The sequence below is a fragment of the Tinamus guttatus genome, unplaced genomic scaffold, assembly GCF_059628265.1.
Source record: "Tinamus guttatus ecotype Peru unplaced genomic scaffold, ASM5962826v1 Tinamus_guttatus_pri_ptg000150l, whole genome shotgun sequence".
In the NCBI taxonomy this organism is placed as follows: Eukaryota; Metazoa; Chordata; class Aves; order Tinamiformes; family Tinamidae; genus Tinamus; species Tinamus guttatus.
Genome location: NW_028288684.1, coordinates 5072310 through 5098347, shown reverse-complemented (window position 1 = coordinate 5098347; position 26038 = coordinate 5072310). Strand labels below are relative to the sequence as shown.

The window sequence follows — 26038 nt, the reverse complement described above, 5'->3', positions numbered from 1 at the left end:
TTTTCTTTTCTTTTCTTTTCTTTTCTTTTCTTTTCTTTTCTTTTCTTTTCTTTTCTTTTCTTTTCTTTCTTTCTTTCTTTCTTTCTTTCTTTCTTTCTTTCTTTCTTTCTTTCTTTCTTTCTAATGGCTCTTAGGGAACTAGTTAGTTACTGATCTGCCAATTGCACTGCTTCCTACAGCATGTTTACTGCAACAAAGATTTCATGTCATCTGTGCAATCTGTGATTTCTTTTAATATCTGAAGCATAATTGTGATTTAATGTGCCTTTTCCTAAATCTTTTTCCAATAACCTTTGTAGACCATGCATGTTGAGGGTTATGCTAGCCTAACTGTAACTAGTGAAAACATTTTTCTCTAGGAAAAAAATGCTGGGTAGTTCTTTATCATATATCTGAATTCCTGTTTGATTTTCTTTAAAAATAGCCTATATTTCATGCTTCTGTAATGTTAGGCTGCTTAAGCATGCAACTACGATAGCATTGCCATTGCAATCAGGAGTGTGTTTGGTATGTGAATCCCTGTAGTTTGTATCCTGAGGTGGTTTTAACTACAGAAGCTGTATTATTTTTGGATGGGACTAACCTGCAAACTGCTCTGCAAGAGCACACCTAGAGTGCTTCAGCTGCTAATACGCTTCTAGTCCATTGGGTAGTGTAGTTATTGCTCCTTAGCACCAAATATTTTTCTCTACAGACCTATTTTGACTGGTATGCTCCATTTGTTGAAGTACGGATAGGCGCTGTGGCTGGAATTAAGCAGCTGCATATTAAAGTTGTATTAGGCACAAGGATACACTTAATCTCCTTTTCCATCTGAGGAGCCCTGAATATATGTAAAACTTCCATCTGCTTACATGAGCTCGTGCTGATCTGAAATACAAAGACAGGATTTAAAAAATATTCGGTCACTGGAGTTATCACTGCTTTGCAAATGGGGAGAGAAGTAGCACAGCTGGGGCTCTGTTGTTGCCCTTTGGTATTTAAGCCTGAGTTGCACGTGAGTTTGTTGTCTTTGGAGTGGGGCTCTAACAACTCCTCAGCTAATTTACAACCCTACAATGTTCCATGAATGTCTTCATGGAATTCTATTGGAAGTCTTTGCTATCACTGTATAGATTTTTGGTCAATCTCTCCAAACCCTTTTCTTTCAACTCTCATTGTTTAAAATAGGCAATATTTAAATGATAGACTTGACTCACTGTTAGGTGTTGATCTGGTCATTGTTACCTTAATTGCTCATAACCCCCTCCCAGTTGCTAATCACAGCATGGCTGAGGCTGGAAGGGACCCATAGAGATCATCTAGTCCAACCCCCTGCTCCAGCAGGGACACCTAGAGCACGTGGCACAGGGTGGCATCCTGGTGGGTTTGGAAGATCTCCAGAGAAGGAGACTCCACAACCTCTCTGGGCAGCCTGTTCCAGGGCTCTGTCACCCTCACAGGAAGGAAGTTCTTCCTCACATGGAGATGAATCTTCCTGTGTTTTTTCATGGTGACTGTGAAGGAGAGCACCGTTACTTTCTTGTGTGTCTTAGCTGGATTTAGGAGGGTGAAGTGATGCTACCATCATTGCATGGGAAATATGTGAACTAGCATTTCTGTTATTCTGATATGTTTTAATGTTAGGACTAGGCTTCCTCACACAAGTTTTCTTTAAATTATCCGAGGCATTATTTTACTTTGTTTTGGGGTATTTACTGGCAAAATCTCCAAAGAGTTGTTTGTGCAGAAACAAATGCCATCGTTATTTACGGTATACGGTTATGGTATAACTGAGTATACAATCTGACCTTCAGTGCCCAGCCACAGAGTTTAAAAAATGTATCTAAATCTATGAATTAGCTGCTTGTTTACAATTTTAGTTTCTCCTTATGTTTCTCCATCTTCATTTACAAGGGCTAGAAAAACTCATGCCAGAAAAGTTTTCAGCCATATCTGGTAATAATGGGAAGAATAAAATGTTGATATACTGGCAATTTACTCCCTAAATTCATAGTCAATGATGACTCTCATTTGTGTGTACAAATCCTTTGATATGACTGGTATTTTAGGGGGATAGGCTTTGTTTCTGGGCCATCTGAAGTTTAATATTACACTCTTGATATAGTACACAAAAAATAAGTTCTGCCATGTGCTAGTTCCTTCAACGCTGAACTGTTTTAAAACATCATTTAGTTTTAAAACATCATTTGGAGTTAACCAAAGTGAGATATGAAAGTTGCTATCTCTTCTTCAGGAGAGGACTATTTTGTCTCCAAAAGAGAGCATGTGTAGAGAACTAGCAAAGAGCCTGTCAGGGAAATGTGAAACATCTGATTAGCTTTGTGAAAACCATGTGGCTGCCTTTGAGAAGCACTGATTGCACTGTCAAGAGTCAAGTCTGAACCTAAATGTGGTCAATACCTTTAAAGTCTGTACAATACTGATAGAGTATTTACGAGTAACACAGTTAATGTCAGTTCTGTTCAGAAACCTTGTAGTACTAAGGAGCAAGAGCATAGAAATTAAAGCAAAGATTGCTGAAAGAGGAGCAGCTGTTCACCTTTTGTAGCCGTATATATCATATATGTAACATGCCCTATTCTGTATGGTTTAGACTAAACAGTTTCTCTGAAAACAGTTCTCCTTGTCTTTTGCTGTTTCCTATTTCTTTTTCTTTCTTTTATTCTTTTTTGTTTTTGTTTTTCTACATGGATTGGATGAAAACTATTTTAAGTCAGCTTTTCCTGTGATTTCTGTTCTTGTTTGCTAAAGCTGAGATTGTAGTATTTTTGTGCAACAATAAAAGTACCTGCTCTGGATTGTATGCTATAAAAATATAGTAGGTAGTTCCAAAGAAGGAAACTGCTAACACTACATGCGATTTTTATACCATAAGATTTAACTTCTTACCAACTATGTTAAAATATGTATTCAATATTCTGACAGCCAAAATAAGCAGATCCCTTGTATACAAACAGATGAAACCTAGTTTATTTTCTGCAGATATTTAACAATATAATGATCATACTCATAAAGTAAGAATTATATGTTTTTGTTTTATATCCTTTTTATTTGTTGCAGTTTTATATTCTCAGAGATTCTACCTTTTAGCTGAAACGGTGCTTTTTATTATGTTTGCAGACTACAAGATTAAAGTAGGAGAACTTTCATTTGTACACTTTTGAGCCAACACTCATATCTGTAGCAGACTAATTTTATGCCTGACATTAAACATGCATTTAGAAACAACCATAAAGCGACTTCTTCATGCTTTAAAAGTATATTTTCATGCTTTCAGCAGGCTTTGGATGAGATTCTTACTGCGTTTTCCAAATCAAGGGAGATATAAATTGCGAAGAGTTTAATCTGTAACTGCAGTGAAGCCATAAGCTCATGGAAAAACATGCAGAAATGCACTTAAATCATTCTTCTTCCCGTAGAAATGCAAAGATCCCAAATTACTCTTTTTTTTTCTACAAAGTTGGATGTCTCATTTTTTTCCTCTCTCTCTTAATTGGAGTCATGGGTATCATAAATCATTAAGAATGTTATACCCCAAGAGTTTCTCTTTCCCTAAGAGTCTACTTGTCCCTTGCCATTCCCTGCACTGGAATTTCTCATCTTCTGGCTTGTGATTTGAACACTTGCACCTTATCTTCTGGATGGCAGCTGAGGAGTGTGGTGATTCCTCAAAATGAGGAGGACAGAAATCTGCCTCCTCCGGTGACTGCATCCCTGCTGACGAGGTGCATTTTGCTGAGTGACCAGAGTAGTTTGGCACAGTAGCCAAACATCGCAGAACAGTAAAAGCGAGTAACACTGAGAAGGATTATAGGTATCCATGGTGAGTGTATTAATTACTTTTCAGGTGCCTTTAAGATTGCTTGTGCTGTTGCAAAGATATGTGGATAACCACTGAGACATCAACAATCATTGGTTATGTGTCACTGCAATCTTCAGAAAGGGGAAGGAGGATCCAGACAACTACAGGCCTTCTGTACTGGAATGCATATCTGGGTAGGTGAAGGGAGAGCCGTGGATATTGCCTGTCTTGACTTCAGCAAGGCTTTTGACTGTCTCCCATGACATCCTCATAGGGAAACTCAGGAAGTGGGGGTTAGATGAGTGGACAGTGAGGTGGGTCAAGGACTGGCTGAATGGCAGACCTCAAAGTGTTGTCATCAGTGGATCAGACTCTAGTTGGAGGCCTGTAGCTAGTGGTGGATCAATACCCAGGGATCAATACCAGATCCAGTTTTGTTCATCTTACTCATCAGTGACCTGGATGCAGGGACAGAGTGAACCCTCAGTAAGTTTGCTGAGGAACCCAAACTGGGAGGAGTTGCTGGCGCCTCGGAGGGCTGTGCTGCCCTTCAGAGGGGCCTGGACAGGTTGGAGAGCTGGGCAGAGAGGAACCTCATGAAGTTAAAGAAAGGCAAGTGCAGGGTCCTGTGCACCTGGGGAGGAATAACCCCAGACACCAGTATAGACTGGGGCTGACCTGCTGGAGGGCAACTACGCAGAGAAGGACCTGGGCATTTTGGTGTACCAGCAACGTGCCCTTGTGGTCAAATAGGCCAATGGTATCCTGGGCTGCATTAGGAGGAATATTGCCAGCAGGTCGAGGGAGATGATCCTGACCTCAACTCAGCCCTGGTGAGACCATATCTGGGGTGCTGTCTCCAGTTCCAGGCTCTGATAACCAGCATAGGTATGAAGGTATCCTGTAGTTCTTTTGAGTGTATAGCTGTCTCTCAACTTGCTAAATGCTTAGTATTCTTCCATTTTGTACAAATGATGAATTATAAAAATGATAACTAGGATTACAGCTAAAGGATGTAGAGCCAAGTTCAAAATTCCTGCAGCTGAAGTGGACCACACAAGAGGGATTCCCAGAGAATGACACTCTGCCTTTTCTATTGCAGTTGTTACATGAGTAATTTGTTTGTTATTGCAGAGCATTGTAATCATTGCATTTGTATCTTGTTTTACAACCCACTGGACTTTAGCTGTTTCATCTGAATGTTTTATTATCTGCCATAATCACATAAAAGCTACTCCAAAAGTTACTGGATAAAAGTTAATTTAGGATACATTTGCGGTGATTTTCACAAATTAAGCATTACTTGCAAAGTTGCTGGGTAATTCAAATCACACCCTTCAATTGATTCTTTTACATGCACACATATTATCAAGCAGGTGAAAGACAATGAAATATTTTGTAGTGATTTCTTTATACTGAGTATGCATACAAACACAGCTGGATCTCACATAAACAGTTGTAGACTGATTAGAAAAAAAAAGAAACAATTCCCTATTCACATCTGGTCAAATTATAATCTAAACAGTTGTCTAAAGATTGAAAGCTGGTATCTTCACACGTATAATGCATATCCTGGTCCGTTTTTTTCTGGCACCCCTCTAAAGGGCTGCTTGGAATTTTTCCATCTGTTCTGTGGTCCATTATCACTGATGCACAGCTCTAATCTCGGAATAATTGAATTTAATACACAAGGTTATAACAGGGTAAACTGGGTTTATTATGCCAGGAGTGACTGAGTTAGAGTTGAATAACATGATGTAAAGTTTGAGAATATTTGTAGAGATTAGCATTCAGGTAGGTCTCTCTCATTTTGGGCTGCATTTGCCCAAGTTATCTCACAAATCTTTGATCCAGTAATTTCGGATAATTAGGATTTTGCCTAATGATGCTCAACTTTGTCCCATGTACAAACCACAGGGTCTTGTTACCTGTCATTGTGTAATGTTAGTAGGTAGAACCAAAAGTTGTGGCAGTCATTAGACAATGTTGCTGACCTCATGGCTTTTATGCTTTTTGCATGATTCTCTTTCCTGTGGTGCTATATGATGATATGGTGATCTGTGACAGTTCTTAATGTGTTGGTTACATATATATTAACTGAATTTAAAATTCCTGGTGTGGTACCAGTTGTATAGTAACAAGTGCCTCCAAGTTACCCTTTTAGAGAGACATTTCCCAGTTCTTTCTTTGCTATTGAAGCATGACAGTGATTGTTATTTTCACAAAGGAACTCACAATGGGAAAAACTGTCTACCAGTGCATCCATCTGATGCAGTTTGGTGGATTGCTACCAGTCAAACCACCACTGCCATGGTGGTGTTTTGCCTCAGATCATCATCGTCTTGCAAAGATGCACCCATGCACTACAATATGACCAGATGGCCATAACAAAATGAGTAGTTCATCATACCTTCCAGAATATTTTACCTGCATTCTCAAGGCCTCTTTGAAAGTCCAGTTATTGTGCTCTGCCTGGCCAAAACTCTGAGGATCATTTAGAGAATGGATCCACTACTACTACTACACAGTATTAGTTATTTTGTTGTGTGACCGATAACCTAACAATTTATACTGGAGTCCTTGCATGCGTTTAGTGGTGAAGTGGAGGTGAAGAGGAGGTCTACCTTATGACTCTTGTAATAAAAGCATTTACTACAGTACACACTAAACAATTCTGTAGCTATTGTTTAAAATCCTATTCCAGAGGAGGCTACCATCCAATTTATACTGCTCCTCTGTTGTTCTAATCTCTTCAGAATAACTTTTGTTCTGAAGAAATTGTATGGGATCCTGACTGTATGCTGCAGGGACCACCCATTCATGTGTAGGTTCATTTTGCTATTGAGCCCACACTACTCTGTTGTTAGCCTTAAATATGAGGAGGTTGGAGGAACTCCTGTCTTTCACCCACTCTGTAATTTCAGGATCACCTTGTTATGTAAGTGTTAGATTTCCCAAACCAAAGCGTTCTTCTTCTGAGTTGCCAATCTTGTGACAGCTGTCACTTCTTCCAGCATCATCTGCAAATCTTTTGCTACTTCCTTTGCGGCCTTATCTTCCTTGTCATTCCAAGAGACTTCTCTGGTATTATTGTTGCATGCAATGTTTGGTTTAAAATTCTGGAAATAGTAATTATCCAGCTATCATGGTAATCCCATCCATTGTGCAGAGATTACTGAGATCCTGATATCACACTAGTAGTTTATTGTGTGAAGTTCATGCTCTAGCTAGCTTGAGCCATCTGGGAAATGCAGTTCCTGTTCTTCGTTTTGTGCTATGTGTTTTATTTCCATTTTAGCTTGTTGTTTTTATGGGTTTTTCTCTACCAGTGGAAATTATGCTGTGTTCCTGTGGTCAGCAACCCTTCTGCTGGAGACTGCAGAATTTGTCCAAGCTTGAGAGGAGTTCCCAGATTCCCTAAAGCCAGGGTCAGCCTTGACAGCTGTGGGCTGGAAACATGCCCATTTTTTACCTTTCTTGATGTCAAATGCCAAATGTCCAGGTTTTGTGGGAACTGTAACCAGTCTACCTCCTGTAATCTGTTCCCTGTGTTCTAGAGGCCATACTAGCACCCAATACTCCTTTTCACACAAGGTGACCTGACCATTCTTTACTTGTTTGTGTGTTAAGAGGACCCCTTACTGCTTCTGGAGGGGTGACAAAGTGCAGTTAAAGTGCTCATGCTAGAACATTGGAAATATTTAAATTTGTTCTGATCTGCACTCATATTGCTGCACCTTCCTAGCAACTTGGTTAAAGGATTAATTGTATCTGCAAGCATAGCACTTGTTTGGTTAACTTGTTCAGCGTTGAGGGTGGCAGTTAGTTAATACATCATCTACTCAGGAAAGTACATGCATCTGAGCAGCCTCTGATAATTTTTCTGATATTTGGATAATGTGAACATGGTTTATAGCTGAAGCATGGTAAAATCCTTAGGGGAATATATGTGAAGCAGTACTGCTGCCCCTTAAAGGTAGGAGAAGACTTCCTCAACACTTTTTTAATAACAAGTTTGCAGAGAGAGCATAGACCAAGTCCGTTAGACTCTGGCATTTCCACTACAGCAGGTATCATTTGTGGTGTTGTCAGCATTCATTGCTTAAACATCAACTGTTAACCAGTAAGTTTTGCTGTCTGCTTTAAGACAGGCCAAACTGAAGAATTTCACATTCATGGTCTTTTCATGGTTATTTATTCCTTGCTGTGGTCATTTATTCCAATAAGCTATGGATGATAAGTTCTGAACTTCTCCTGTGGTTTTGAGGATATTTTTACTGCCTCTGTGTCTCAGGATGAGGACTCATTATTAGCACTTTTGCCTGAACACTCCCATTATCTAATTTGGGGGCGTACTTGGGGGAAAAAAATCTCTTCTAATTCATCTGCAGGTGGTTTAAGAACTTTTGGGCAGCACGATAGTGTTAACTTCCGGGATAATTTCTTCTTGCCATTCTGGCAGCCTTTTCTAACCATAGAGGCATTGATTTGCTTTGCAATATCATTGGATGCGTTTGCAAAAACGACATGTCCAGAATTCCTTGTCATACACAAAATCTTCCTTTGCCACTCCAGCAACAGACACATACTTCACTAGGGGCAATATATTTTGAATGTACCAGTGTGCCCAAGATGAGATTTTGAGTTAATGTCTTACACCCATTCACAGGTCTTTTGTTACAGGCATTTTAGATGCAGAGGTGCAGGTAATGAGTAATACGGGTTCTTTATTCCATCATTCCCACCCAAAATTACAGACCATCTTCAGCACCTTTGTAAATTGGATTGTTGGTTTAGGTAGTTAGATAAGGCCCCCAAGCTAAAATATGTTGGTGTCACTTCCTTGTCTGTCTGGGATACATACTGATGATGGGCTTTAGTCAGAGATCATTTTTCTTCCCACTACACGATTCTAATTACACAGACTTGGTCCTTTTATTTGTTTATCTTCTGCCCAACTGCTCTGAGACTTTCTAAATCCATTCTCTCCTATGCTTCTACAATTTTTCTCTAGGAGAGAGTACTGCCTGTATACCCACTAAGCTGTTGGAAATATTTTTTTTTTTTCCCTGCAGAACACCTGGGTAGCAAACATAGGTCAGCAGTCTGTACAGTGAGCATTTTCAGTGGTGTGAATTCCCATAGATGGGTGTTTGACTTTCCTAATAGAAAACGAGCTGATATATCAAACACAGAACAGTGCTGTCACTTCTAGATTTCTCTCCTTGAAGGTGAGAAATATTACAAGTTCTATCGTTTCCCGTTGTTTTTAGCATTCATTTAATCTGTGGACTCGGACAAAGCATTATTTTATCAGACTTGAGTTTTACATATTTAATTTTCCCTTATTGCTACTGTTTCCAGTGCTGTGTTACTTTCTCTCTATCCAGTCTTTGACTTAAAATCCAGGAATGTTCCTTTTGCTTTTCGGGATAGTACTGCATTCAGTTGCCACAACATTTACCACTGTTCCTGTTAAGGGTTCCTCCAAATTATCGGTGCTTTTGTTATCCTCTTTGTTCAGCACCATTACCCAGTGCTTATAGGCTCTTACAAAATGGTGTTATTGCCTTGGTTTGTACTGCTTACTGTAGCCTGTACTGTTCTGTGTACCTGCTTTTTAGGTTACAACCAAGTAACTCCATGGCTTTCTGCCTCCTCTCTCTTTTTTTTTTTTTTTTTTTGGAGATATTTTGTCTACTTGAACATTGAATCCTGTCAACAGGATTTGAACTTGCCATTTCCTCCAGAAGATCACAGTATAGTAGATGGCTAGTGATGCACACCAGTCTCAGTCCTGGAGCTTTTATAGGTGTATGTAGCTCCAGCATCTAGCCCAAAGAAATGTTGATAGCACTATACATGTGTATTCCACTAAAAACTCCCTGAATATTGTGTCCCAGACTCCAGTGAAAATTGAGTCTTTCAGTGGGGACTAATTTAGCTCCCTGCTATACTGCAATCTCAGCTTTAAATCACTCAAACTTCTCTATAATTTTATCTTCTTATTGTACGCTGCTTAAGAATCTCACATATCTTTAATATTCACATGGGTCACAACATTCGTTGAACTATTTTTATGCAGTTCTGTAAGTAATCTTTCCTATCAAAGGTAATGTAAAATGATTAAAAACATCAAGGGTGTTTCAGAAGCATTTGTTGTCAGAAATAAAGTTATTCTTATCTGGTCTCTCATTGCTTCCCAAAGTCAAGAGCTGCTTAATTCTTTCTGTGCTGACCTTTGTGTTTTCAGAGACTATTAAGTCTCTTGAGACTTAGCTGCTTTTCCAGTCCACTCAACTTTTGGTATTTCTCTTTATTTGGACAGAATAGCTGAATCTAGCTAGTCATGCCAGACTACCTTTGTTATTACTGGTGGGAAATAGGTACTTTTCATCCCACTCTCATCTGGGCATTGAACTGTGGCTTGGAAGTCCAGAAGCTTCCCCCTTTGATGTGAATTGCCCAGGTGGAGTTGTCCATGGTGTTGGTGATGAAGGATGGGAAGGGGTTGTGCAGTTGCTCCACAGTCTAGCTATACTCTTTGGGTGCCCTGTACAGAGACGTGCAGAGGCGAATGGCCTTTCAAGGCAGGATGAGTCTGAGAGAGGCTTATTTCAGGGCCTGCCACAATGTCTAGGCATTGCGTACTTCAGAGGAGTGGTTTCCTTCAGGAGTCATTGTGACACAAGCTGTGATCACCTGTGATCAGGTGGGGTTTCCACAGAATCACAGGTTGTTGAGGTTGGAAGGGACCTCTAGAGATCATCTAGTCCAACCCCCTGCTCCAGCAGAGACACCTAGAGCACGTGGCACAGGGTGGTATCTAGGCGGGTTTGGAAGATCTCCAGAGAAGGAGACTGCACAACCTCTCTGGGCAGCCTGTTCCAGGGCTCTGTCACCCTCACAGGAAGGAAGTTCTTCCTCACGTGGAGATGAATCTTCCTATGTTTTTTCATGGTACCCATTACCCCTTGTCCTGTCCCTGGCCACCACCGAGAAGAGTTAGGCCACATCCTCCCTACATTCTCCCCTCAGGTACTTATACATATTGATCAGATCCCCTCTCAGCCTTCTCTTCTCCAGGCTAAATAGGCCCAGCTCGCCTATTTCTTTTTCTGGTTTTCTTTTCCTTCCCTTGCACTGTAGTCAGTTGGTGTCCCCTACATATCTAAGCGTGATAATGTTCTCTTATGCTTGATTCCCACATGATTACAGCACACAAAAGCACAACGCTTCCCAGACCTTCAAATCAAGATTCAAAATCTAATTTAAAAACAGCTCTCATCTAGCCTCATCTATTTCTTTTGTTAAGGTTTTTGGAACGCCTGTAAGGTGTCTTGGTTCCAGCTTCAGGCTTAGAGGTTGTCTTCTCCTTTCTATTCTAGTGCCAGCAAAGCGCACTTGTTTTCCCTGTGATGAGAGTGAATAGTTCTTTAGCAGCTGTGTCTTCAGACAAGTGTTTGATGCCATCCTTGGTGCTTTTTGTTTTTGTAAAGAGGAGTATCATACCAAACAGGAGCGTTGTCCAGAGGTAATGCATTGCTCCAGAACTTAAGATACTTGGTTTAATTTTGCTTCTTCCATCTATTTCTTTAGTCAGGTCCCATAATTTCCCTTTCCACTTCTTAAAATAGGAATAATAATAATGCATCCTGCCTTTTTGGCGATATAAATTTATTCATGTTTATGGGGCATCAAAATGTTACAGTACCCAGCACAGCAGGAAAAACAGTAACTAAATAAAACACTGTAGTTCAGGTGTATGATCAATATTAAAAGCTATAATTTTAACAAATTGTATATTATCTATATATAAGGCTGAATTATGTTCACTTGAAACATTCTGTGTTTCATTCTGTGCACCATTTACAAGCCTGACAAATCATTGATTGTTGAGATTGACAGAAAACACCTTTTTCTGAATAAAGCATTGGTAGTAATGTTGTCTAACTGACTCTTAAAAGAAAACTTTAAAAAGGAGATATTTATGGAAAAGCAGAGAGAAAAAATGAAATTATTAAATGACTAGCACGTTATCTACAGTAATGTATTGTGTGTTATACATAAAGATTTTATCTTACTAGTCTTATCTCACTAGCTGTATCTGTTCTTTATTCAGTGTTAAGGGTGTAATTTTCTTGTGAGAGAAAATGCCTGCTCAAAGACTGTATGGATAAAACCTACTTGACTGAATCTAAGGATGAAACATTATATGGAAAATGACATTCTTTGTTGTGACTTTTGATTAAAATACTTGCTTCTGGTGATATGAGAAAAAAAGACATTATATTTTCCCTCTTCTTGGTTAAAGGCACATTCTGAGTTATTATGCATTTCCCATGTCAGCCCAATAGTTAAATCCGTTTTCGACGGGCTTTTGACTTGATAGTGACTTTTCTGGGCAAATACATCTGCCCTGTTTCTAGAATCGAAAATCCCTTGCACATCTTTTCCAATTAATTCTTCTCTTTGTATCACTAAACAAATTAAAGTAACACCTTCCTACTCAGTTTCATTAACATGCAAGTAGGGAGTTAATACAGATAGTTTATCTGAGCATGGAGAAGAGTTTATTTGTGAAATTAATGGTTCTTTTATTGGCTCAGAAGACACACAACTAAAAATTGAGACAATGTGTTTTAGAGAAATGAACAGAAATTATGGAATCCTGATGTTCCCAATTATACTTCTCAAACTGCTCTTGTGAAGGTTATGCATCATGATAGACATAAGCACTCGAAACTTGCAGAATGATACATACCAGTGCCAGACTGAATAAGGTCTTGATGATCTTGCACAGGATTTTAGAGGAGCAGTCGGGCAAACAAATATCTGCATATTTCTAAATTGACTTAAAGAGTCTCAAACTGTGTAGATCTATCCTGTGATAGAGTAGGATATGACTGTGTCATGTTGTGAGGTCTCTTTGCCTGTGCTGAATTATTTCTGCTGTCCCTGTGGGAACATGGGCTTTGTAGGACTAGCCCATGCTGTGGAATTGCAGGTGGCTTTTCTGCCTTGGAAGGAGATCTGACAGTTCATCAAACTGGCTTATTGACTTTGACTGACACAGGGATCTTTACAAGGCAGGTCAAATATGGCCCATGGCAGAATTTCACAGGTGGATTGTAGGTAGAGAGTGGTCTGAATAGGTATAAGGAGTGGGAAGGCAAGGAGAAGCGGAGCTTATCAACTTGAAATGAAGGCTCTACCATGAGTGACATACAGATGTACAAACAGGTTTAGCCAAGGACAAGGTACATGAGGAAGGCCACATCATGATCGGAGGCTTTGCCAGTAACAAGATAGCTCCAACCTCCGCAGGTTCAGAAATGTAGGATCATATCGCAGAAGAAGGAGTCAGTCTAGTGTTTGGTGGCTACGAGTAGGCACCAAATTACTGTTCAAAAGCAAGTACCAATGGCAAGACTACCCACATTTATAGACTAGACTACCCACATTTATAGACTAGAAAACAGCATCTAGGTTTTAGCAGATACTTCTTCTCAAAACAGACTGGTGACTGCATGACTCTTCCAAGAACCAGTTTGTAAGACTGTTTGTAAACAGGCATTTTAAATAAGGTGTTTCGTTTCCAGTCAAGCCAAATGATCTCTGTGGAAATGGCAGATGTGGCTTAGGATTTATGGGAGACTCATACCTCTCTGAAACTTTAGTTGGAGAAGGGAATACTCTGACGGGCTTAAAGCAGCATTAGATACCTGGGCATAGGCAGCTGTTCTAAACATCTGTTACAGATGTCCAAAGAGAGTCTCTGCTTGGTCACTGGCTTATTTTGTGTTTACCTCTCTCTCTTGAACTATCTCATTAATCTACACCCACAGAGCCAGGGGACTTTAATACTCTTTTGGGAGGTTTATTATCACAAAGATAGTATTGTTCCACTTCATGCATCCTCTGGAGTCAGATATTTAAGGCAGGCTTCTTCTCACTTGCTTTTGTCTGTGTATAGATCATAAGGCTTGTCTAAACTAAACGATAGGTTCTGTCCATCGATGAGAGGACTCTGTAAGAGTGACTCATCCTGCATATCTTGAAAACTCATCTCATGAGTATTCATTTTCTATAAAGGCAGACAAGTTAACCAGTCCAGAAAGCAAAGTTGTGTGAGACAGTCTCATATCGATACACTTCATATATTTTTGTATTTTTATTCCTGTGAGGGATTAACCAGCACCTAAATACCTTCAGAGAAAGGACTAATCTGTGAGATTCTCCTCCTCTGTGCTTCATGCTGAAATCAGGGATACTGAAATGCTGGAATATCTCTCTGCACTGTTAGGGAAAAACAGGGTAGGACCGTGGATTATGGGGCAAGTCCTCCATAATCCTAGAGGTGGGCGGGCAGTGTCCTCGGAAGTGCAGATGACAGAGAGATGAGGTTGTGTGTCTGGGAATAGGCATGACTGAGACAGGAAATCTGAAGATGAACCAGGCCAACAGAGGAAGGATTTATAGTACCATTATGGGGAAGAAGATAAGGATTTTTTGAGAGAAGTTAATGTGTTTTTAACACATATCAGCAAAAGCAAATGATAGGTTGCTTACAGCATGGGTATACATTCCTATTGTAGTATTAATCCAAGTGTCATTGCTAACAACAGTAGTGCCAATGAAGCAGCCCAAAATAAACTTTAAACTGCTAATTTAGATAAAACAGTTCCAATAGATAAACTACCTGTGCCATCACATCACAGAAAGAAAAGTAGGAATGCATGTACTGAGTGAGAAATTAAGACTCGGTAGCAAGGATAATCCTTTGAAACTACCATCAATAATGTATCTCCAGATTTCCCTTGGATTTGTAAGTGGTGACACATTTGTTCCCTGATAGTATTTTAGAAAAAAATATAGTTAAAGTGCTCGGAGTAGAGCATGTTGGACATGGTGTTTAGTGTCTTTTTTTCTTTCCTCAGCAGAATGGATCTTCACAATAAGATAAAATTAAGTCTATGCAAGTAACATCTCATTTTTGTCATGAGACTTGAAAGTGGTTGCTGTATTTAGTTTTTCACTAGCATCAAAATCCACTGTATTAATATAGACAGGTGGTAGGACTGCTTCTTTCTTAATCACAGTTATTGCTGAATTACAAATAAAAGCATGTATGATAAAGTTTGCAATTGAGGACTTGATTCAGATGTGCACACAGAGGTGTGTATTGTCATTTAAAATTTTCAAAATTGTTCTCTTTGGATTTCAGTGACCACTGCAAAAGGACATGGGTCAAGTTGGCTTTAGAGCCTGCGTCGTAGCTGTCAGATCTGCACAGATGTTTTATATTCCCTGTGATGACTCAATGGCAGCAGGCTTCTCTGTGGGGGCAGTTGAACTGAGTCTTGACTATTGATCTTACCTTTAGTTGCCCTTCACTTCCAATTGCTTTTCTCCCAGCAGTGAGAATTAAAATTCTGCAAGAGTAGTAGAATGATAGAAGTAATTATTTTTCTTGGGTAATTAACAGTGTCTTTGTCAAAAACGATTAATAATCTAGTTGTTTAATTTTCCTAATAATGCAGGGATGTGGAAAACATCACAGTTGAAACCTTGAAAGACAAGTGTATGAAAAGGAAACTATGAACAGCAGTTATCAATACATTAATGATAAAACTCATCAACATACTAACTGCATAGATTGGAGGTATAAGGCTTCCTACATGGCTTATATCACAGGGAGGCCTGAAAAAAAACACTCTGACATTCCAATTAATAATCTATTTTGTATCCGGTACTCCTGTGAATTTGTATAGCCCAACTGAAGATTCATGTTATCCTTATCGAGTATCAATAACACTAACTTAGAAGTTTCAAAATGAAATTGTAAAATGTTTAGCATATGTCATTTAATCCAATATTTTGTGAACAGATCATATACTTTTTATATTTTTATCAACGTCCTAGGAAAAAATATTGCCATTTCTACTGATATATACAGGGATGTTGAATAATAGAGTCATTGAGACCCTGTGATAAGTTAGATGCAAAGAAAAAAAATGTGTTTTAGAAGGTTAAAGCTTTAGCGATACTGTAGTAGTTTAGATGAGCATATCCTCACAGTTTAATACTATGACCATAAGCAGTATATTAATTCTTTCTGGTTTACTGCTGGCAAGACTATTACTGGCATATTATGTCCCATCCTGCTTCTACAGTTTTAAAAGGATGATGAAAAATTGGAAGAGAATCAGAGAAGAGCAATGAGAATGAGGATTCGAGGGCTTGAATGAGGGCTAGAGTGCTTGAAACTATGCCTGAAGATAATGAAAGGCTCCAGGAACTCAATCTATTTAGCTTTCAGAGAGAACATCAAGAGACTGTTTCAATCCACTCTGTAAGATCACAGGAAAGAGAAATTTGGTAAAAAAGGTTTCCTCACCATAACAGCTAAGTTGTATCAAGAATCAGGTGGTTGAAAGCTGATACTGGAGATAAACTTATCAAATTTTAGTAAGATAAATTAAATTATCAAGATAACTTTCAAGAGCTATGAAAAAATATTTTTCAACAGACTTTTTAAAGTCTAGATTTGTAGTTTTTCACAGTGTGCTGTGATTCAGAATAGAGAAAATTCAAGTTTTTTTCTTCCCCTATATATCTGTGGATATGCAAATAAAGTGATATTCCTGCAGTGAGAACATAGTTTGAAGCATGTTATATGAAATGCATTTTAGTTTTTGTATGTGCTTGAAAAATGTCCCATCTCAATAATTAATGCTAACAGAAATGTCTGACTAACAGTCCTATACATGTTCGGTGCTTGCTTTCAGGAAAATGGAGATGCTGTTTTCCCCAAACAAGTGGAGGTTTCTTTCATTAATATGGTATCGATAAAATTGGAATAAGCTGCTGATGAGTGAAAAAAACTGAGCAAAATGCAAGTTGATGTGGTCACAGGACATTGGTGCTTGGCACTAGTTGTGTTACTTCAAACTGAATTTCAGATGCATTAATTACAGTCTTTCTTTTCAACAGGCCCATGCTAAAGTCTGGCATCTCTACAATGATCATTTTCGTCCAACTCAAAGAGGAAAAGTGTCCATTGCCCTTAGCTCCCACTGGATAAAACCTCAAAATATGACTGAAAAAAATATAAAAGAATGTCAAAAGTCCCTTGATTTTGTGCTTGGCTGGTTTGCTAAGCCCATATTTATTGATGGTGACTATCCAGAGAGCATGAGGAGTAACCTCTCATCTCTGCTGCCTGAGTTCAGTGAAGCCGAGAAGAAGTACGTCAAGGGAACGGCTGACTTTTTTGCTCTTTCTTTTGGAGCAACCCTGAGTTTCCAGCTCTTGGACTCTCACATGAAATTCCAGCAGTTGGAATCAATAAGCCTCAGACAGCTTCTTTACTGGATAAGCAGAGAATATAACAACCCCCAAATATTCATTGTGGAAAACAGCTGGTTTGTTTCTGGTAGCACCAAGAGAGATGATGCCAAATATATTTATTATCTCAAAAAGTTCATTATGGAAACTTTAAAAGGTAGGACTGAGGTTGTATTCATATCTGCTTAACAGAATCATTATGCAAAATAACGTACTGAAGCTTATTAATGAATCATTCTGAGAATTAATTCTGGTATTTAATATTCATGTAGGCACTTGTGAAATGAGAACATCACTTTCTCGGGTTTGTTCTTCTGAGCTCTTGAAGACCTTTAATAACTGTAGATAGCATATTGTGTGCTTGATGCTGCTGTCTTTGAACAGGAGCTTTCGTAACTCCTGTCTTCAGTGGGAGGAAGTGCAAAATTGGTGTGAACTGTGTACCCTCTGTGGACAGCAGGTAGTTCACTGTCAGTCATATTTATTAATAGCTGTTTTCCATGTTTTAGATACCTGAATGCATATATACAAAAGATAAGAGTATATATATCAAAAGATAAATTCTACCTGACCAGAAATCCTCTGAATAGACAAGGCTGAAAGAATGCATTTTAAAATGAAAAATTGGAAGCCTTTTCGTTCTGCATCTCAGTTCTGCCCTTGCAAAAATTTTATATGAGCACAACTCTCAATATCAGTCACAGTAATCTGAATTTACACCTATCTGAGGAGAACCAAGTTTTTGAGATTATATAATCTGATTAACTTGTTGACCAATTATCTTTTCAAATATGCTACTTTTTATGACAGGTATTTTCTGTTTTCATGTTTCTTTATGGCAAAACAAATTCTCTCAATCCTGGTAGTCATCAATAAATTGTTTGTGTGATTATTTCCCCATTTCCACCTTTATTGCTGTTATTTTCTTAATTTACTATTTAGTAATTGATTTTCATGTCAATAGTCTGCTATTCTGGTTTTAAAAACATTTTTATTATAGCTGTTTGTTCCAACTGAATAGCATTTGTGATGCCATTTACAAATAGGGTAATACCAAAAATTATTTCCATTTTCTTTTTGGTACTCATAAAAATTTGAAGAACTCATATATGTATCATCTGCTCTTCCAGAAACATAATCATTACAAATAAATGAAAAAGTGATTGAATGTGTGAGTCAGTAAATCCAAAATGGGAGAAATCGTATACAAAACAGTTACTAATTATTATATGTAAAGTGTTACTAGTTAGCATGAAGTGAGATGAAAAACTATAAACGGTCATGGCACCTCTTACCCATATGTCTGCTGAGTTTGTAAATTGCTGGACATACATAAATAGATCTGTTTTCTAATCAGAGGTGTCTGGAAACAATCTCAGTTTGTAGATTTTCATCCTTTTTAATTTGCGACTCAGTAAATAATAATATTAACAGCAGAAGCCAGTAAATAACAATATTAACAATAGCACTAGTCTAGTCATTATTTTTTGAATGCCAACACTTGGCTAAGCTTTTTACAGAAAAATAAAAAGACTGAGGACTGGATCAACAGCAGGGACTCTGGCATCACCGTGATGAAAATTATTGCACTCACCTGCTCATTAGAATCTGCAATATCCTGTTAAGTATCAAGGATCTCTGTGTAGTATCTAGGGAATCTTAGTCAAGAAAGAGATCCATAAAGAAATCCTGCTGGCTGTGAACAGTGTTGGACCGAAATGGTTCAAGAGCAAATCCTCTCAGAGATTTAGGGCATGTCTATCCTGTACATGAATTCAGCACTCTAGTGCAGAGATTCCTGAACTTGTTCCCACCAAATTCACTCCAGCAATCACAAAGTGATAAAAAGCATCAGAGCTATTGCCTTGAGAATAAAGGATAATTAATTTTGACCGAAGGCCACACAGATGTGGTTTTGCTGCTTCCAAGATCTAGCTAATATCTCCTGATATGTTGTGTATGTGTCCCAGTTCATACAAAACTGGTGCATATCACTATGTCTACATTAGCAGCTAAGTACAACCCCATAGGAGCAAACCTATAGAGCAGAAATAGTTGTTTTTGAGGGCCTGCTGTCCACGCTTATGTGCGTTCTTGAGTGTGTGTATGTGTTGGGGGTTTGTTATTTTGACTACTGTTGGTTGCCCTGTGACAGAAGCCCGATCAATTATCCGTTCCTGAAGCACGCTTCTGGTTTAATTTTACCCCAGAGCAACCCAGTTCATGTCTTCTGAGACCACTCTGGGTGAGAACCAAGCAGTAAGCCGGGGAGATCAGGAGATTTGTTTCAGGCGTGCACTCCTAATTTCAGTTAAAATGCTGATGTAGGTTCACATGCTCTTGCACTACACGCTGTAGACGAGCACCATGCAGCCTTTCCTTGACTGTGGGAAAGGGCCTCTGTTCATTTACCATTCACAGCCCCAGACTCATTCACTGCTTCTTTTATTGATTTGTTTTTAAATACCTGGGAGGTTTGAATAAAACCATAATATAAAGCAGTTAAATATTAATTAGAGCAGAATATTGATTGAAGGTGTCTTTTCACTTGGATGAGTGTCTAACCACTTGCCCTAGGCTTGCATTCCCTTCCCTGCTGCATCTCCGATGTTATGGATAAATTGATTATTCCTTGTTAGTGAAGCAGAAGGGCATGAGAGTTCCTGTGTACTGTCATTTTGACTAGCTTAGTGGTTAGGTAATAATCCTGGAAGTTAGCAGGTCTGGATTCGGAGAGTCTTAAGCAGAATGGGAACAACTAGGTCTTTGATGGGTCAGGACTGAGCTCTTCTCAGGCCAGAGGGAAGACAGGGGCTCTTGGGCATCTCCTGCACTGAAGCAGGTGCCGTGGGCTTTGTACATCCCCAGGCATGGACAGCAGCTGAGAGGAGTGTTTTAAGGATCTGAGTTTGGTAGTTACGGATCCGTCATGGTTCCTGGGGTCTATATTTATATTATAGGCTTAGAAGAACATGAACTCAAGGGTTGGTAGGAGATAATGTTGTTTAATAGTTAATACGACTCTGGTGCCATTCTTGCCGAGGCAGTGGCACACTTGCAGGTTTGCTGGGGGACATCATTAGGCCAGAAATTATTTCCAATAGGCAGTATGAGCAAATTTTCAGACATCCTGGCTTCTAGACTGCCAGATGCACACGGAGAAAAAGGGGAGATGGACAAGGGGGAAAAAAAAAAAAGCTGCCATTTGTTTTTGTCCTTGTCCCCTTGTCTTTTTTTTTTTTTTTCAATGAGGTGCAATTCTTATGGATTGACATGTTTGAGTTTACAAAAAATCCATTTTTTTCAAGGTGCTTCTGTCATAGATGACAGAAGTTAATACGTTTTTAAAGAAGATTTTGAGAGTTTTTATGAGATCATCAGAAAATGTGGACATGCTCTTTGGTGATTTACAGAAGGGATGAGATGCTGTTCAAAGAGAAATTCTCATTGTGACTAGTTAACAAAGTGGACCTGTACTGGCCTTTACTATGCTGGTATGGTAGATCCCATCATGTACATGTGCAGAGGTCAGAAAAATATCAATATTTACCATACACAATAGAATGATGCCTGTAGGAGGAGAAATATTCAGTTTCTTTAGGCATTTTCTCATGGCTTGTGAAAGGGACTGGGCTGGATCCACTGCTTATATAACCTCAAGTTAATTTAATTGTTTCAAGCAGGGTTGTAATCAAGAATCCATGTGGCCCTTCATAACTGATTGTAATGAGGTACATTAATACAAAAAGGAAATGAGGCTCTCGATATTCTTGTTGCCTGAAATATGCTTTCAGCATAACTAGGCTGGAAAATACTGTGTTTAGTCAGTACCCAGTTTGCCTTTAGAGAAGATGGTGAGTAATAAAGATAAACTATTCTGGCTATAGAGACAAACTTGAGTTCAAAAGAACGTTTAAGTATGTGCTTAAATGCATTGCTAAACTGGGGTGGGTCTAATTATGTAATTAAAATAAGCACCTTCCTTTGTGCTTTACCAAGCCTGGCCCAGAAACACTTTGCTGAATTGCAGTGTTTAATGCAGCTAAAAGTGAATATCACTTGGAAATCTCAAAAAAGTGATACAAATAGATGCCAGTAGATCCTGATTTTAACCTACAAGGGGTGCAGAAATTCAAAGAGTGGGTCTAGAATACATGCACATTTTTAGAAACCCTTAAATATTTAAGTCAGAAAGTGCTATGCCATAAAAGATGGAAAGAGACAGATTTTTCACGTAAGCACAGTCTTCCTGCATTGTCACTTCTGCTGAAAAATCCGTGGAAATAAAAATCCATCAAAATGGAAAAGTTTTATGAGGATCTTACCAAGGTATTTGTAGTGGAGGGGAAAGAGGAAGAGGAGTCTAGCTTGGTGAGCGTGGTTTCTCAAAGCGGCTGGCTTCAAACCCAGGCAGATGGCTCTGCTGCCACGCGCAACGTGCCCGTGCGCCAGGAGTCTGCCCCCGAGCGCCCTGAGCACAGCTGGAATATCCTCCCCGCTTTGGAACGGGCTTTGAAACGGGGCTGAGATGCTTATCTAACCTACCACGCTGCTCCTGCCCACGAGCGCTGCGGTTGTTGCTGATAAGGGGCAATCTGCGTAGAAAAAAGGAGCGTCATGATGAGTTCATTCCTGTTCTTTCCTCAGCCATCCGGTATGATGGGGTTGATGTGTTTGGATACACAGCGTGGTCCCTCCTGGATGGCTTTGAGTGGCACAGAGGATACAGCATCCGACGTGGGTTGTTTTATATTGACTTCCAAAGCCATGACAAGAAGCTGATGCCAAAATCTTCCGTCTTGTTCTATCAAAAGCTGATTGAGAAAAATGGCTTCCCACCTTTGCCTGAAAACCAGCCCATAGAAGGGGTCTTTCCCTGTGGCTTTGCTTGGGGAATAGTTGACAATTACATCCAGGTAAGTCTGTGGATAGAGCTGGCAGATCTCCAACCACATCGCTGCACAAGACCGTGCCAATGACTTTGCTGCACTGGGCAGTCTTGTTGGTAAGTGATATATTATCAGAGTGCTATGAGGAGATGGGTACAAGGCTTTGGGGTCAAAGATTGTGTCTTTCTGTCTTTTCTAGTCATTTCTGTGTGACCAGTGAGAACCAGTCAGATTGAGGAATGATAAATAACGTAAAAACACAGCAATTAAAAGGGAATGGGTCTGGTGTTCATCTTCCTTGAACATTTATTATGTCATTGGTCACTAAAAGCCAGTTCTTTTCAAATGGAAGTTGATTAGATGTAATGCAGTATTTCTAAAGGGCCTAGGATATGATGTAGGAAATATTACTGTTTATTCATTTCCATAATTTTAATGGCAATATATTTGAGTGCTGTGATATTATATGGTTTAGGAAATTTCCTGACACTGAAAGCTCTTAAAGTTTCCAGTGGGTATGTTTCTGCATGCTGCATGTGTTTGTTCTGGCACCATTATTAGAGCAGTTTTGTGTAAAAAAAAGTAGGGAAGCTTAAAGTTAAATGTCATTTCTGTATTCCTTCCTTGCCATTTTGTTTAGCATCATATCTGTTTCTGAGGCTGCAGTACCCCTGGATAGTACTTAGCATGGACCCAGTTCACAATTCTCAGTCTTTTTACTTCAGTTAGTTAAATTTGATATTTCAGGACAACCTTTCAAATTTTAAGGCTTCATAGCATGTGTAAAAATTGTAGCTTAGTTATGGTCTCTTTAACAGTTTGGCTCTGTAATTCTCAGATGTTGTTTTGGCTTACAAGGCTTCTCTAACCACAGTAAAGATGTGCAGTAAAATTCAGCTTTGAGGCTGGTCCAAGAACAGAATTTTTAATTTAGATTTTCCACAAAGGCAGAATATTTCTTAAGGCTAGAACATAGAGGCCTTGTTTGTTTTCTCTTACTCCAGAAGACCTGACTTCATTCTCCTGAAAAATAATGCAACCTCCCTACCTGGCATGTTGATTTCCAAAAAAATTTAACAGTCGTTGTCCTCCAACCTCCCAGATAAATTACAGATTGGAAATGAAATTGCTGCCTTTGGGATCAATAACTGCTGCAAACCTACTGTGTCAGTCAGCTCAAGACAGTTAAAAAAATCCCTCCCACTGCCAAAACCTTCAAAGCTGAATATTTTCATTTCAAAAGACCGTTCAAACATTTTGTGCTGTGAGGCTTAGGTAGCATGATTTGTAGATGCATCACAGTGGAAAAACTCTTCTGACAGCATTCCCGCAGTATTAGTGGAAATGCATGCTTTAGTAATCTGCAAGGGACAATTCTCCAGAAAAGCAATTTTGCTCAGACATGCTGTTTTTTATTGCTTTCTTCTATAAGCACAGTACTGACCTCTCCAGAGAAAATAGCAACTGATTTTCAGCAGCTTCTTGATACAGACCTGCAGAGCCTGAGCTACAAGTTGAACACTGGTTGTAGGCTGACACCTGCTTTTCAAACAGAGGGCAGGACAAGGAAATCTGAACTCGTGGGCACCGTCCGCCATCACAATAATAAAAAGCACCCCCAAAACAACAACAAAAAAATAGACAGGACCAGCAGACCAGCACCTTGTAGTTTGGATCTTTTTTTTTTTTTTTTTTTTTTTTTGGTAAGAGTTATACTAGAGCATGAATAAGAAGGAAATTTTATGGTGTGTATTGTTTTAATTTCAATTTTTCTTATTCTGTTTTTGATATTTATTGAAAAACAAAGATATAATTCTAAGGGACCCTGAGAAGGTCGTCTTCTATTCCGTCTTGTGGGTCCTACACGTGCTTCCTACACCTGAAGCCCCAAAAGCTTTAGCCCTAAGAGGAATATATTTATTGTTGGAATGTCTTATAGCAGCATTACTCAGAAGTCAGAAAAAAAAAGGATTCAGAGATCAACAACCTGCTGAAATAATTTGAAAATGAGTTCAGTATGAGTTAAATAAATAAGAACTTTAGCAAGAAACAAGAGTTTTCCTCATCATATGAGTTCGTGCTAAAAATCAAGTGCAAAACATTACTCATCTTTAATCATAGTTAGGAAGATGAAAACTGAACACATAAATGATGTTGCATTTATTATTTCTGTTACTGCATTCAGGGAGTGAATGAAAAAGAACCCACTGGGCAATTTCCAACAGGCAATCTCTCTGTAGGCCTTTCAGTATATCTTCTTAAACTTGAAAGAAGAATGTTTTAAAAATCACTGTAGTCTTTGCTGAAGATTGCCTCTCTGGAGATTGCAGGTTTAGTGCCTTGTCTCTCATTTCCACTACAGAATGGAGCAATCTGGAGAAAATATAAACACGATGACTGTTAGCACAAGCTTATGTGGAAAGTAGGATGAATATTATATAAATATATATTTAGTACTTTTCTGGTATCACATGCTAACTGAAGACTAATTCATTCTTATGAGTCAGACATGTTATCGAATCAGAGATGTGACAGAGGCGCTAAATGCGATGTTCTCACTTGTGATCTTTCAGGAAATTGTGTCTGATGGTTACGATGTTCCTACACATCTAGAACTAACGGCTTGTATCTGATGTGTTTCTTGTTCCTTCTAGGTAGACACGACACCCTCCCAGTTTCTTGACCCTAATGTTTATGTGTGGGACGTTCACCAGACGAAGCAGCTTATTAAAGTGGATGGAGTTTTTACCTCCAAACGCAAGCGGCACTGTGTTGACTTTGCTGCTATCAGGCTCCAGATCTCACTTCTGCAGGAAATGCATGTCACACACTTCCATTTTTCACTGAAGTGGTCTTCAATTCTTCCCTTAGGTAACCTTTCTGTCATCAACCACACACTTGTACATTATTATCAGTGTTTCGTTAGTGAACTTCTCAGAGTTAATATAACTCCTGTTGTTGCCTTATGGCAACCTATGACCGAGAATCAAGAGCTTCCAGCTTCACTTGCCAAAGATGGAGCTTGGGAAAACTCAGAAACGGTTCAGGCCTTTGCTGAATATGCCAAGCTGTGCTTTACAAGTCTTGGGGACCATGTGAAGATTTGGATCACAATAAATGAACCCTCTGTGAAGAACTTGACATACACTGCAGGGCACAATCTGTTGAAAGCCCATGCAAAAGCATGGCATATTTACAACAAAGAATTCAGAAGATCTCAGAAAGGGAAAATATCTATAGCTCTGCAAGCTGACTGGATAGAACCAGCTTGTCCCTTTTCCAGAAAAGACCAAGAAGTTGCTGATAGAATTTTAGAATTTGACATTGGGTGGCTTGCAGAACCCATCTTTGGGAATGGTGATTACCCACACCTTATGAGAGAATGGCTTCAGCAAAGAAACAGTGTTGACCTATATAATTTCCACTTGCCTTACTTCTCAGAAGAAGAAAAGAAGTTAATCCAAGGCTCATTTGATTTTTTTGCCCTAAGTCACTACACTACTACTCTTGTGGGCTGGGAGAAAGAAGATGCTCTAAAATTTGACCACTATCTCGAAGTTCAGATGATCAATGACATCACATGGCTGCACTCTCCTGGGCGAGCTGCAGTGGTGCCCTGGGGATTACGTAAAATGCTCAAGTGGGTTAAATCAAAGTATGGAGATGTCCCAATATACGTCATGGCTAATGGAATTGATGATGGTCAGAATATGGTGCATGATAAGCTCCGAGTATATTACATACAGAATTACATCAATGAAGCTTTAAAAGGTAAGGAACTGTAAATGGTTTATATGCCTCAAATCCCAGTGTTAGTATAGACTATGTGATAGAAGTACGCTTTTCTTAAAGAAAAAAAATCAAACTATAATACTCTGCAGATTAGATGTTGTTATTTTCATTTGGCTTATGGTCAATTGATGTTATTAAGCGTCAGGAAGACAGATTTTGCACATATTCTGCATAAAGCATCAGAAGAACTTTTTATGTTGGT

General features: G+C 39.0%; 1 protein-coding gene across 1 annotated transcript in view; it reads left to right on the top strand.

The window, feature by feature from the left end:
* Positions 1–26038, top strand: part of KL (klotho) — a 48194-nt gene that overhangs the window by 18357 nt on the left and 3799 nt on the right. Inside the window, exons 2-4 of the mRNA XM_088522160.1 lie at positions 16802–17312; positions 21803–22071; positions 24699–25815. Coding sequence (XP_088378286.1) covers positions 16802–17312; positions 21803–22071; positions 24699–25815 — 1897 coding nt within the window. The remainder of the gene's footprint in view (positions 1–16801; positions 17313–21802; positions 22072–24698; positions 25816–26038) is intronic.